The sequence below is a fragment of the Rattus norvegicus genome, chromosome 18 (assembly GCF_036323735.1).
Source record: "Rattus norvegicus strain BN/NHsdMcwi chromosome 18, GRCr8, whole genome shotgun sequence".
Lineage (NCBI taxonomy): Eukaryota > Metazoa > Chordata > Mammalia > Rodentia > Muridae > Rattus > Rattus norvegicus.
Window position 1 is genome coordinate 48,478,668 of NC_086036.1, and position 14,604 is coordinate 48,493,271.

Genomic DNA, 14,604 nt, shown 5'->3' on the forward strand with positions numbered 1-14,604 from the left:
GTGACCTCTGCTGGGCCTGGTGGTCATCCTTAGACAGTTCACCTCGGGTTCTTGACATCCATGTCCACTCCTCACAGTAGAAGGGGTCCTTCAGCACTTTTATCAAACTCCCTTTCCCTGTGTGAACCTTCAAATGTTGCCCAACCACATATTGAATCGATTACATTAATATTGTCATACAGCAATTCCTGGTCTACTCTTAACACTGACCAAAAAGAGCTAAAAAGGCATAAAAGAATTTTGTTGCTTTTTTCAAGTCTTGACAAATATAATAAAAACAGGAAACCATTGCAAAATGCATGATTGCAGTAATTAATGGATCCTAATTGGTAAAATGAAATGTAATTAGAGAGAGTGGGGCAGTTATAGGAAGCTGTGGACCATCTGTGTGACTCTATGGAGGGAGAGTAGCAAAAACTGAGATATCAGCTAAAGTCTCCTGAAGAAATGTAATGTTGAGAGAGAGCAGACTATCCCACAGAAAAGACTACTCCTAAGTGAGGATAGGAAAAATAAAGCTTCTACAAAAGAAACTGATCTATCCCCCCTCTCCCTCTCTCCCTCCCTCTCTATTTCTCCCTCCCTCCCTTCCTCCCCATCTCTCTTCCTCTATCCTTTTCTCTCTGTGCACACACAATTTCTTTCTCTCTCTAACTTCTCTCTCCCTTCCTACCCATGGGGACTTTCCTGGCCTCCTTCCTTGGGACCAGTGAACTTAATTGCCAGAGAGCAGCTTCCTAATAAACCTGCACTTAATATAATCTAGATAGAACAAAAGAATGAAAGAAAGAGAGAGAGGGAGGGAGGGGGGAGGAGAGAGAGAGAGAGAGAGAGAGAGAGAGAGAGAGAGAGAGAGAGCGCAAGCTAAAAGGATTTTCAGAAATAAAGAAGAAAAAAGGAAGAAAGGCCAAAAGAGAGATTAGGAGTTTAGGAATTAAAACAAAACCCAAGAAAATATTCAATGTAAAGTTCATTATCCACAGAGTTTTCTACCTGTAACTCTTTGGTGGACATACTAAGTACCATCCATGATGCTACAAGAGTAAATGAAGAGATACAGAAACAGAAGAGAAAACAAAATCAAGTCCTTCTGAGGAGGAGGAGGAGGCTGATAAACCCAAGAGCAGGGAAGTTGGTGGCCACTGGGGGAGGCAGAGACCCCTGATATGTGGGGATGCTTATTCACTTTGTAAGGTCCGAGGAGAGAGCCTGTGCTGAGAGTGGCTGGGAATTGGGGTTGGGGGGGGGGGGTCATGGCAGGGAAGGAGCCCTGGAAATGGGAGCATGGGAGCAGAGGGTAGTGAGACAGGAATGGACATCTGTGCAATATCTTCAGAGTTATGTGGAGTCTGGACATGCTTCTCCATTGGTAAGCAGGCCTTTGAAGAGGACAGCATTTCTTAAAAGAAAAAGGTGTTAAGCTCAGGAAATCTCTCTTTAGCTATGTAGCTACTTTTGCAGGCAGCTTTGCTAATGTAGAAGGCTGTGTTTCTGCCATGTGGCTGCCTGAAGTACCACCCTGAATTCTGGGATGCTCTGAGAAGCCATGAATTTTGTGATAGTTTAAATGGACAACTCATTTCCCATCCCCCTCTGGACACGTAATAGAGCCTTGGTTGTTTACAAATCTCCAGCTTGACAATGTGCTTGGGATGTTCTTTCATTTGCTGTGACTCATTACCACTTGAGTAATGTTGCTTGCTCACCTGTCTCCAGTGTGCAGGACTCAAAAGGCCAACGTTTTTCAGTCCTGAACACTATCTAGGGTGCCCAGAGATTCCCACAGAGCAATGTAGAAGTCATGTTCTGTTACCATGAATCCCACCACGCATGTTCAAACTGTTCTGTATGGCAAGTGGATAAAACTGACTGCTGTGGCCTGACATAAGTAAGGTTGTCTGGCACCAAACAACTGCATGTTTGTGAAGCAAACTTTCAGTGTCCCTTCACCTACAAACTCCGTTAAGCAAGGAAAGAGTTAAGAGGAGTTGTGTGAGGTAGACAGGTAGATGAGTGCACAGTCCTTTTCATTTCTAGCCCCAGCTCATTCCTCCTCCTCTCTTCTCCTGAACTTAGAATCCTGACAGTAATGAAGACAGGGAAGGAAAGTCTCACAGAAAACATGCTAGAACATATTATGAGACAAACATTTTATGAGCACTTATCAGTTCTCAAAATAACTCCAGCTTTGTTATCTCATCTGCATACCTGTGTTCTACAGATAAGGAAACCAGGCTCCAGAGATAGGAAACAATTTATTTGCCCAGAACCATAGAGATGATGAATGTTGGAACCATGGCATAAATTCAGATCTTCTGGCTCCAAATCTTTGTCCCTTACGCAAAAAGGACAACTGCCAGAGGTCCTGTTAATAGAGTGAGGATTTTGTTCTTTTGAATGTTGTGGCTGCATTGCTAGATTTATAATTATGGGTTGTCCTACGATTACTTTTATATAAATATTAACTATTGTCATCATGGCCACTAAAGTCATCATGGGCTACTCAAAGGGGTTCATTTAATACAGTTCAATAAGTGCCTAGTATCTTAGGTAACTAAAATATCTTCAATCACCTTAAAGAAGCAATGAAGGAGAGAGAATGCCATGTGTATAATTAAGATGAATTCTGATATGTGTTGAATGGTCTGGAGGCCAATGACTGGACCAACATAAGCATACCAGATTCAGTAGCTCTAGAATGGTTCCTAAGAATCTATTGTCCAAGGGATTTCTGGAAGGCATGATGCTACTGGTCCAGAGAGCACACTTTGAATGCTGACAGTCATTCTGTCTGGGAAAGTCAGATGCAATATTGTGGAGATGATGCCCAACCAAGGCTGGAAGAATGAAAGAAAGTTTTCCTATTGAAATGGGACAGAGGAATGGCATTCTGGGTAAACAGTGTAGCATTCAAAAAGACACAGGAAAACTAATAGGTGGGGGACTATAACATATGTGCTGTTGCTGCAAAAAGAAGTGAATGCAAGGAAAAAGTGAGGCTGATCTTATGCCAAGCAAAGGTCAGGGTCTTCCCATGTCCTATACACATCCTGCACAGACGCCGAAGGGTTTAAAACAGAGACATACTCGACTAAAATTTGAACTAAAGGAAACTGTTAAATTCTAATGTCAGTATGAATGCTCAGAAGAAATTCCTCCTAACTACTTAAACTTTAAAGCTTTTAAACTTTTGAACATTCCAGGATCATGCCCAGGATGTGTACATGTTGATATTTCAGGCAGTTAATCTCCCCTATCTGCCATGTGTATTTTCAAGTCAAAGAGAGTGTCTTTTTGCTCTTTTGCATATGGGAACTGCTAGTTCAGCAGAGGAAAGAGTCAAGGTGAAGACACTGCAGACATTTCCTGCGGGTAGAAAAGAGTAACATTACTAAGGGCTAACCTGGGGCTTCTTGGAGTGTATGCTGATTTTATGGGACAGTGGTACTGCATAGAAGGAGCATTGCAGACAAGAAGGACCCCAGGATTAACGGAACTGAGGAAGAGACTTTGTTCTTCAGGGACATTGAAGCAGCTGGGGAAGTTGGTCAACCTTACCAGTTCTTGAAACATAGTGGAGTAGTAAAGATTTAATTGAAGAAGCTGTTTCTCCAGCCAATAACCTCTGGAAGGATTCAAGAAAAGGAAGGTATTAGGAGAAAATAGTAAAAGGAAAACAAATGCCTCTCAGATAACCGAACACCCTGTCTCCTTTGCATCACCCAAGGATAAATAACAGCATCAAGAGATCAGGCTACACAGTCTGGGTTGGAGGCTAAACAGATGGGAGATTCATTGATCTTGGTTTGCTCCACCCAACATGGCAGGACTTACTACTAGTAACTGTCCTATGAATGAGTTAGGTTAGCCATCTGACAGTTCCATATAAAAGACCATCTGTCCTGTGAATTGGGACATCAGTCTGGGAAGCCTCCCATTGCAGCTCCCAGATGGTAGCACAATGCACGTAAGAGAGCCGTGCTGGTCATGGGCTTAGTCTCAACTGGGCAGGAATGAGAATGCAAGTTGCTTCTGTAAACCACACGTTTTCTGTGCATTTCCTCCAACCACAACACAGCCATCTCTAAATCACTCTGCTGCATTAAGTCTTCCCTGGCAGTGTTGGTATTTAGAGAAATAAGTCCTCAAATTACTCTCGTTTTGGGTCTTTATAAAAAATGAAATATTTGTTGAATGCACACACAACGTCACAGCTGAACTTGACATTCCATGCATTCTGAGAATTCCCCAAAACTACATAATTTTCTAGTTGACACTAATTGTTTTTCTTAGTTTTCTTAGTTTTTTATTTCTATTCCCAGGAGTAGCTCATCACTCTGTCTTCAGGGTCATTATTTCTTAGTGGTTGTGATGTGAAGAATTCATATGTATGCCTTCATGAAAAGAAAAAAGTCCTTTTTTACCATGGCAAGACCACAGACCATATGTCACCCCCCTTGATTCTGTTTTCTTTTGGTTTTCTTGTGTTGGTTTTGATTGTTGGTCGGTTGCCTGATTGATTTGTTTGGGGTTTTGTTGTCATTGCTGCAGCTGCTGCTGCTGTTTTGTTTTAAGATGAAGTCTCAGTGTGCCTTACCCTGGCTGGTTTAGAACTTGCTATAGAGAGAGATTAGCTTGGCTGGGAACTCTGATATTGCCTGCCTCTGCCACCCAAGAGCTAGGATTACAGGTGTGTTGACCTCATGCCTAGCTTCTGCTGTGATATTTTCTCTACATGCCAGCCAAGCAGCCTAAAGCAAGCTAAAGCTCACTTTGCAGCAAAGAGGGAGAACTGAAACTTCAGCTGATAAAGCTGAGATGTTAGTGAGTCTGGCTTTCAGGCAATGATTAGGATACATGTGTCTGCGATGAAGACATCGGTTGACCTGTTTCAATAGAGTATATATCTTTTAAGCACAATGAAAAATCCTTGCTGAATGTATTGTTGCCTATATAGAAATATAATCAATCAATTTTCTCCCTTTTAAAGTGTTGTCTTAAGAGAAAAGCCAAAAAGGGCAGGAGAGGTTGGGGAAAAGAAGGAAAGAGGGAGAGGGGAGAGAGAGGGAGGGAGGGAGGGAAGAAGGAAGGGAGGGAAAAAAGGAGAGAGAAAGAGGAGGAGGAGGAGGAGGAGGAGGAGAGAGAGAGAGAGAGAGAGAGAGAGAGAGAGAGAGAGAGAGAAACACCTGAGTTGAGTTGAAGTTGTGGGGGGCAGAAACCAGGAAAGATGGTGAGACTTCACCAAAGGGTGTTTCATAGGGTACAGCAACCTAAACAAAGGCCTAATTTTAATTGAATTATAGACTGTGTAATTATATAACCTGCACCAGCTGGTTTCAAAAAGCTACCAGATTCCTTAGAGAGCTCAAACTTGGTCAGGAATATAATGTACCTTGTTACTACCAAGATGAACAAGATGAAGCTTCTCCACCTAAATTATCCCTGACCCCTCTACACACACACACACACACACACACACACACACACACAGAGAGAGAGAGAGAGAGAGAGAGAGAGAGAGGCACACACGCCCGCACATTCATAAGCATAATGTAGTCAAAGGGAAAACTGTCTTGGGGTTCAGTTCTGGTTTAAGAGCCACGCCCCCTCCATCTGTGTGTAGCATATTTGCTGAAGCACCTGTAGTCTCCCAGGGATGGCTACACAAACAGGATGTTATTGCATCAGACAGGTAAGAATAATTCCTCTAATTAGCCTTCTGAGATTTCATTTTTCATTTAGAAATACTGGAAATTTAATTTGTTTGTGATAGGCAGTTGGCAAGGCGACAGTAGCGGCAAGCGCCTACTCCCTCTGTCTTGCTTTGCTGACGTGCTGTGGGAGCCCGGGAGTCTATCTATCAACATCACACCAACTAAAGTGCCTTTGCATTGAAAAATGCATTCTAATTATACAGTCCTCACTTGTGATGCTAGAATGATCCTAATGGCTTTCCCCAGGTCATTTTTCTTCCAGATTAAATTCTTCTTTTTTCTCGGTCGCCCCGGATTTTGCAGTGGAGAAGTAATTCGTGATACGTGCCTGTTGTTCCTAGAGACACAGAGCAAAATATTTTGAGCTAATTGTATTTTAGGGATTAAAATGTGAGCATTACTGAAGATAATCTGACTTAAGCTTTGATTAAGGCTCCAATCTATTATATTCTATTCATTCTCTTTATTTTGTTTGAAAACACCCTTCTCTCGAGACAGATTGATGGGTATGAAACTGGAGACCCCATAAATCATGGCTATTGATTTACGCGTGTTTTGGCTCTCCTGATTTTTGTGCCTCCAGTATCACAATCTGTTATCTTGATAGCCAGCCCTGGACTGAGGCTGGGACAGAGACTAAAAGGTGTTGTCTTTCCATCTACACGAATCTGTCTCTGGAAGAGAAGAGCTTCCAAACAGACCCGTGCTCCTCTTGCTTTTTACGACATAATCTCAGTATGTTTGCCACGGAGCCTATAGGCACAGTAAAATCTGCAGCGCATGGTAACTGTTGGGACCTAAAACAAAAAGATGTTATCTAGTTTAGTAAATGCATTGCATGAGAGTCCCCAGCTGCAGAGACCAAAAGAGGGCATTGGAATCCCTGGAACTGGAGCTCCAGATAGTTGTGGTCCACCATGACAGTGCTGGCAACTGATCCAGCCTTCTCTGCTAGAGCAGTGAGCGCCCTAACCACTGTTCCATCTGTCCAGCCCCAGCTTTGGATTTTTGCATGTGGTCCACACCAGCACAGGTGTGTCTCCTTTATTCTGGATGTTGAGGAAGCCAAATTTTCCTCCTGCAGCCTTCCCTCTCCTGTAGCTAACTCCAAGGGTTGAGGAAACAAATAGTATCTTCAGGAAATATTCAAGGTCTGATAATTCTGACATCTTTCAGTTAGAAATAACACGAGGCAGAATCTATTGGATATGGATATGACTTCCTCTTTCCATTCCTAAGAGCTGCCAAGCTTCGATCGATAACCCGTGTCTGCTGAGGTGCTTGTAGACAGAGCTCAGGATGCCTTCAGAGTGCAATGAGGTCCACTTCCTGAATGTTCATCTTGTACTCAAGTCTCATTCCTTGTGTTCAGTTTTGTTTTGTTTTGTTTCTTGATGATTTGAACGAATGCCTTAATTTCAAATGTCTGTTTTACACCCTCTTTCCTCTCTCGTCCCATTCAGTATTCAGTCACATCTCTCAAGACCATCCCAGCACTGTGCAGAAGATGTGACTCACAGAACGAAGACAGACCAGGTAGGTCACTCTTCTGGTCCCCCTGGGTTGAGAAGCTCCTGGAAAGCAGTTTCCCTGGCTTTGGTTCCTCTCACATTCTGCTGCTTTCTCTGCTCCCACTACCTCCTTACCACCTTCAACAAACAGATATGGGGTGGGTGGTCATCTACAGGACCAGGAGGTCCTAATAAGGACCTGGCTGTGTACAAATCAGCAGAGATCCTCTTGCTATCTTCAAACCATAGTATCCGCAGTGGTTTGCTGAAAACTCAAGAAAGCAGTGGTGGTGAAACATATTGATGCAGGCGCCAATGAAAAAATGCTGGATGCATTTACTACCCATATGGCCACAACCAATGCGAGGGATGGTGCTTTGCCAAAGTCTGAAACCCTATCAGGATGCGACATGCTAGAATCTGCAATAAGGCATACTATAACAGTTAAGATGAAAGCAAGGCGCTGGAGTTTAATAGTGTAAACTAAACAGAGAATTATGGCAGATAGATGAAAACCAGCTGGCTGGCCTTTTCCTCTTTGCCCCATCCCCCGACTGAAAAAAGTACATTTAGTGTTGTTTTTCTCCCTGTAAATTAAATTAAATCCTTCTGATTTTCTCTCTGTGATGGGCAAAAGAAAAAGAAAACAGAAAAAAAAGTATATTGATGGGAATGATATTAAACTATGAAACGGTGTTCATTATTTTGGTCTATATAATTACCCAAAGGCGTCGCCATTAACCTTGCCAAGCTGAACCTCTCCTAATAGCAACACCAGGCTTGAGAAACATGTTTGGCAGGAGACTTAAGATAATCCTTAAATTGTGCACATGATGTTTAAAAATAAATAGAAGTATCTTTCCAATACAGCTACTAGAATTCTGAATTACCAACCGAAAGGACTTGGAAAACAAACTCTTTCCACTGGGCCATTTGTTTCGCTTTGATATTTTGCTCAGCAGACACAGAGAAAAAAAAAAGTGTTTACGGGTTTGTTTATTTCTATGAGAGAGAGAGAGAGAGAGAGAGAGAGAGAGAGAGAGAAAGAGAGAGAGAGAGAGAGTGTTGGTAATACATGAAAGTGAGTCAGGAACATCACAGGAGTTAGCTTTAAATTCAAATGAAATTTTTCATTTGCTCTAAACTATTGAAAAAGAAAGGGCATAAACCTGAGGGTTGGAGATAGAAGAAAGGGCATTGTGGGAGTGTGAAGAGAGGTAATGGCAGATGGATATGATCTAAATATATTCTGTAAATATATAAACATTTTCAAAGAATGCACAAAGATGTTACTTTTAAAATGACACAAGTTTGTGCTATGTTGGACAGGGGATTTTTTGCCTCTAATGCCTTTAAGGATGTAGCTCCTTAAAGCAACAGTTTTGTTCAAAAATATGAAAAATGACCACACAGAGGCACCAGCTACACCCTGCAAGAATGGAGGGACCAGCCTCAGAGTCTAAAGACTTAGGTTGCAGTTAGAACTCAGCCATGTGTCGGCTACATGACTTGATCCTGTAAGTAGTCATCAGTAAACAAAGGAGAAACTGCTACCAATCATGGTGGGCTATTTTTAGGGTCAGATCCTGCACTTTATCAGTGGGCACTTTGCAGATGGAAGACTTCTCATTCATTCTTTAATTGGAGGTGTGGAGTAAGAGACAGGCAAGAGCAAACCCTTCACCGGTGCTGATTTAAGTGCTGCTGATGTATTAGGTACCTACCATAAGCACTTACGTGGTGGGATGTTCATGCTGTAGGGGGGCAAGCCTAAGGACAGAACCATCAAATGCCTTGCTCAGAACCACGCGGAACTTAAGCTGTGAAACTGGAAATCCCGCCTCAGGAAGTCAGTCAGTAGATTCTGTCTTCTTTTGCCTGACGTATGCTGTCTCCTAGGTAGCTGTATTAAGAAGCAACAGTGTAACCTTAATGTTTCAAAATGCTTCAAGTCAGCACATTAACCTACTAAATGGTAAATTTCTTTTCTCTATGATATAGCTAGCCTTACCAAGTTAAGGGAACAGAGGAGTTTACCGTGGGTCTGCTTTATTCCATCCTCCTGGTCTTTGACTTGTAGCCCTTTCCTCCTGTGGTGGAAGAAGAATCCAGCATGGGTTTTTGGACTCTACCAAGAGCAAAGGCCCAGCCAGTGATCCAGGCAGTCAACAATAAATAGGTTTGATAGGAAGCTAAAGAGAAGAGACCTAGACCTCTTGATGGGACAATATATGCACATGCGCACACACATGCACACACACACACACACACACACACACACACAACAGGAAGGATCACTAGGAGATGTGAAATCCAGATTTTAATAGACAAAGAATGATCCTAACAAAAGAGAACGAAAAGTGTCGCTGTAACTATAGGCTTATCATCACAGATAGCTATAGACTTAGCATCACAGATAGCTATAAGCTTAGCATCACAGATAGCTATAGGCTTATCACAGATAGCTATAGGCTTCTCTGTGGACTTACAGAACATGATAAAGTTTTCAGACCCGGTTTGTAAAAGAATAGAGACTTTCTCAAACATATCTGAAGAGCCACATGTGGAACTAACTCTTCCACTCAGTCTTTCTTCTGTCAACCACAGAGAAGTTTCTTTGTAAATGCTAGCAAATATCTACCTTTTCAAACAGGTAGCAGAAGAAATTACCATGGCCACCAAGAGAAGTCCACATCATCTTTGGAATGGAGCATTCCCCTGGGAAAGTCTTCCTAAATCCTCTGTCATTTGAAATACACCCTGTATTTCTCTTAACATTAGTCGAATTTGCTAGGCATTTTCTGTTCAGGGAAGATTGTCAGATGTTCACATCTATTTCTGTGAGTCCGTCAGCAAATACGCCCATTGGTCCTTGCATTTATTCAGTCAACAATGTGTGTTGTGTGGTCTTTGATCCAAACATGGAGAACATGGAACACAAACAAACATAAGACAATACAGAAGTTCCTGTGCTCCTGAAGCTCATATCAAGCTTATATCATGACACACGAACATACAAGTAGGCAAGAGCATCGCAGAACCATATGACAACATGGGCCGATGTAATAGTCTCTCATCCTGTGGATCAAAATATCTTTTCACAGGGATCACATAACATATCCTGTATATAAGATATTTACACTATGATTCGTAACAGCAGGAAGATTACAGTTATGAAGTAGCAAGGTTGGGGGTCAGCACATGAGGGAACTGAAGGTCGCAGCACTTGGAAGGCTGAGAACCACTGTGATAGAAAGACGTGTGGGGTTTCCGAGGGAGGAGTATCCAGGATCCCAGGAAATGTGTTACTTTCCTTATTACTGAGACAAAATACTCGACAACCTCAGCGGGTGGGGGCCTCTGGTTCTCAGTTTGAGCATACAGTCCACCAGGGCACGGAAGTCGGGGCAGCTGATCAGGTGATGTCCGCCAGGAGGAAGTAGGTAGAGAGGACAGTTCATTCCAGGACCTCCGCCCCGGGGAATGGTGCCACCTGCAGTTAAGATGAGTCTTCCCACCTTAATTAACCCAACAAGGAAACTCCCTCACAGATGTGCCAGAGATTGGCGTCCAGATTAGCCTAAATCACATCAACTTGACAATTGAGACAGAATCTTAGGGTGACCCAGCCCCATGAAAGCTGAAAAAGAGGGCTGAAAACGAAGGAATGAGCAATTGGTGATGAATCGGAAAGGGTAGAAAAGCAGTGAGACTGCTAAATGGAGATCAAACTAAGAAACAGCTGGGGAGGAGGATGGGAGAAGTGAGGCCAGACTCTCCAGGGAGCACCAGGATTCCAGCTTTTGTAAAATCCTCTCACAGACTGACCATTATTTACTCAAATGGCCTGGGACCAGAAGTGCTTCAGAGTGTGGAGCTGTCTGTATTTTAGTTGTGCTTTAGCTCTTGTTTTTCAGCCAGCCTGAAGCACTTCCCCCTGTGTGTAATGGTAGCCCTGGATACAGTCTTTAAAGCACTCAGCAGACTTGTAGCCCAAGGCTCATCTCCCTCCATCCCTGCACCTGGGCCGGCTCGCACCGTGTGCTGCATGCGTGGCGACTGCCGCAGTGCTGTCAGAGGCTTCTGAGCTCTGCTAAACCTTCTCCCAGCTCACTACAACCTGAGAGTCCACCCCAGAATGCTCTTCTCTTAGCCAAAGGACTCAATTCTTACTGGACTCTTGTTTTTCTCCCTAATGGGAATAATATATCAAGTGATTATTCGTTGTTTGCACTACACAATGGCTAGGTTTCGATTTTTGTGAGAAAGAAGAGAGTGTGAAGAAGATACTCAGGTGGCAGGAGGAAGAGAAATTAATGAGGAGTGGGAAGCTGAGAACATCATCTCCCTGTGGTGTGCGAGAGCCATGCAGGTGCTGCTAAGGCTTCAGAGTTATTCCTTAGAGGTTCCTAATTCCAGGCACCAAAATGGTACCAAATCTTCTGTAAATATCTCCACAAAATAATTCTGAGGAAGGACCGTTATGATGTCCACTCTATTGATGAGGAGAGAGACTTGTAATTAATAATTTGCCCAAAATCCTTGAGTCAGCAAGTGACTGTCTCTGGGCCCCCTGCCCCCATGAGTGTGAGTCAACTGAGGTGTAATTTAGTTCAGGGAACCGTGAATATCAAGCAGTGTGAGGCGAGGGTTAGCAGCAGGGTAAGATCTGTGTGAAATGTTCACATCTAATAAGGGAAGTAATTGGTGGAATGTTTGCCTGCAGTCCCTGCCCAATATCTGTGACTCCAAGCCAGTGAGCGTTAGCTCTACGGTTGTCTTCAAATGAGCACAAAGTGCATAATGACAACATACGGTGTTCAAAAAATATCCAATTTCATTGACTTTGAGTTTCTTCTAAGTTAATTAGATATTCAAATGCGCATTTGCTTCAAGTCCATGCTACCGTAAATGTCCTGTGATTCTTTCAAAATAAAATCTGCTAATCTCACTGCATACTTTCCTTGTGCAGGAAGGCAAACAATTACTAACTCAGCTCTGCATCTGGGAACGTAAGACTCAGTTATGCAGCAGTGGGAAACATGCGTCCAATAGCCCTGAAATAGATTCCCATGCGCAGATAATAGGAGTCGTCACGCATGTGACCATCGGATAAAAGAAACTCTTCTTTCCAAAACTTGGTTCCTTGTAAAAGTCATTTGTATGTATTTAAATGCATTGCAAATTTGTTATATTTTTAGACCCTGTTTCTGCAAAGTTTTGTAACAAATCCTGAAGCTGTGAAAACAAACACTTACACGGTGTTTGAAGATTTTCAAGGAGTTTAGCCATCAGCTAAAATAATAAACTGGCATCAAATGTATCCTGAAGACATTGCTATGACACAGTTAATGTTGCTAAGTATATAAACCTCCTGTTTCCAATTTATATAAAGGTCTGATGCTAGAAGCATGAAAGTGAAATTTAGCTTGGCAGTTTCGATTTCAAAAAGTCTGCAGATTAATCCATTTCTCTTGCTGTCACATAAAATAGACTCCAAAGAACAGAGGAATGGATTTTCTAAATGTTCAATTAAAAAAAAATCATGTTGGGGACTGGAATGGCTCAGTGACTTAGAACAAGGACCTGAGTTCAGTACCCAGTACCCACCTCCGGCTGCTCAGAATGGCCTGTGACTCCAGCTCCAAAGGATTTGATGCCCTCTTTTGGCCTCTGTGGGCAACTGTACTCATATGCACATACCCTCCCCACAGATACACGGGCATAGACATAATTTTAAAAATGGATCTTTAACAAATGGGAAATAAACACTTTCATATGATACAGATCAAAATACTTTTAAAATCTCAGCCTACTTAACAACAGTAAAACTTTGTAAGCAAGTGAGGGTGCTTCACATCAAATAATCGTTTTAGCTAGGCATGGCTGTACTTCCGGAACTCACGGGACTGAGGTAGAAGGATCATGAGTTTACAGTTACCCTAGGCTTCTCAGTGAGACTCGTTAAATAACTAAACAAACAAACAAATAAACTTTTCTTTATTTAATAATAATATAATTATAAACCAAATATTTATAATTATAAATATAAAATTATAAAAGTGATGTGATATGTCATTTTACAACACATAAAAATTAAATAAAACCATAATTAACCTTGCCATTAAAACAATTGTGTCCTTTCAAGTTTTTTTTCCCCTCAGACCCTTTTTGGGCCTGTATTATAAGGACAATTTCACCTGGTGCTCTCTTTGCTGCCACAGAGTTTGCACACATGCCAACATTGTGAGTAGCCCACAGAATGTTCCTGTAAAAGTGGAGCTACGCCCTCCACACATACACACCCTGTCCAAATCACTTGGTTTATTTTTATTGGAGTCTAAGGAACTCCTATCCACCAAACTGGTCATGAGAGGAAGTTCATGGTAGAAATGGATGCAGAGAAATAGGCATCAAGGAAGGACAGGAAAGCAGAGGGACAAAGAAAATCACTGCGCAGGCAGGGAGGGACGGGAACTTCAGCACAGACAGAGCAAGCTGAGCACATGCAGAGATCCTCAAGCTGGCCCTGCAGAGACTTTCTCAGGAGACGCAACCCTCAGCACCCAGTGCCTGTTGGGAGGCGTTCTTTGTAAGCTTCAGCCCATCTCTGGCTTCCTCCACTTCTCCTCGTTTGTCCACTGTTAGATGCTGTCTGTCTACCCATCTCAATCTGTGTCTACATCCTCTGTTCTGTTTCTCCTGTAAAAGAGCATAGGGTTGGAGTTGGAAATACAACTCAACCGGTAGTGTGCTTGCCTAGCATGCGTGAAGTTCTGGGTTCTACCCTTGCAAAATAAGCCAGGTATGGAAGTGCAAGCTTGTAATGCTAGCTAGAACTGGGGAAGTAGAGACTCAAGTAAGCCTGAGCTATCTGAAACTCTGAGGCTTCCTGTGACAGAGGGAGGAAAGGGGGGAAGGGAGGGAGGGAGGAATTCAGTCATCTAAGAAGTGTTCAGGTAATAGAATCTTAGCATCCTCAGAGCTGAAAGACTGCTCTTGCCATCTGTTCAGCGTGGCCCTCTCCTCTCAGTGTGGTACAGGACCAGCACAGGGACTTGCAGCATCACCTATGTTGAGTCTGTGCAGGCCCTCAAGCCTCACTCCAGACCCAGGTTCTGAACCAGGTTTACAAACTTGGTCCCAGGCTATGCGTTTATGCATTCAAATGAAAGGAACTTTTACCTAAGTCACTTGGAATCCGACCCATTGCTCTTAATTGGACACAACTCTCTCTTCAAAAATTTACTCTCTGTCATGTATGTCCCTCTCAGCTTAAAAAACAGATAATGGTTTCAAAGATGGTCATGAGAAATGGGAAATTCTTCCGTGGCCATGGAGGACCTAGAGTAGTTTGCTACTGGACCAGCAAGCTTCCC

The 14,604-nt window shown here is 42.7% G+C and overlaps 1 protein-coding gene across 9 annotated transcripts in view; it reads left to right on the forward strand.

Annotated features, from left to right (window-relative positions):
• Sncaip (synuclein, alpha interacting protein) overlaps positions 1 to 14,604 on the forward strand; it is a 140,083-nt gene that overhangs the window by 76,504 nt on the left and 48,975 nt on the right. For all 9 annotated transcript variants that reach the window (XM_006254719.4, XM_039096790.2, XM_063277309.1 and 6 more), the window contains exon 3: positions 7,178 to 7,250. In XM_006254719.4, the coding sequence (XP_006254781.1) occupies positions 7,178 to 7,250 (73 nt within the window). The remainder of the gene's footprint in view (positions 1 to 7,177; positions 7,251 to 14,604) is intronic.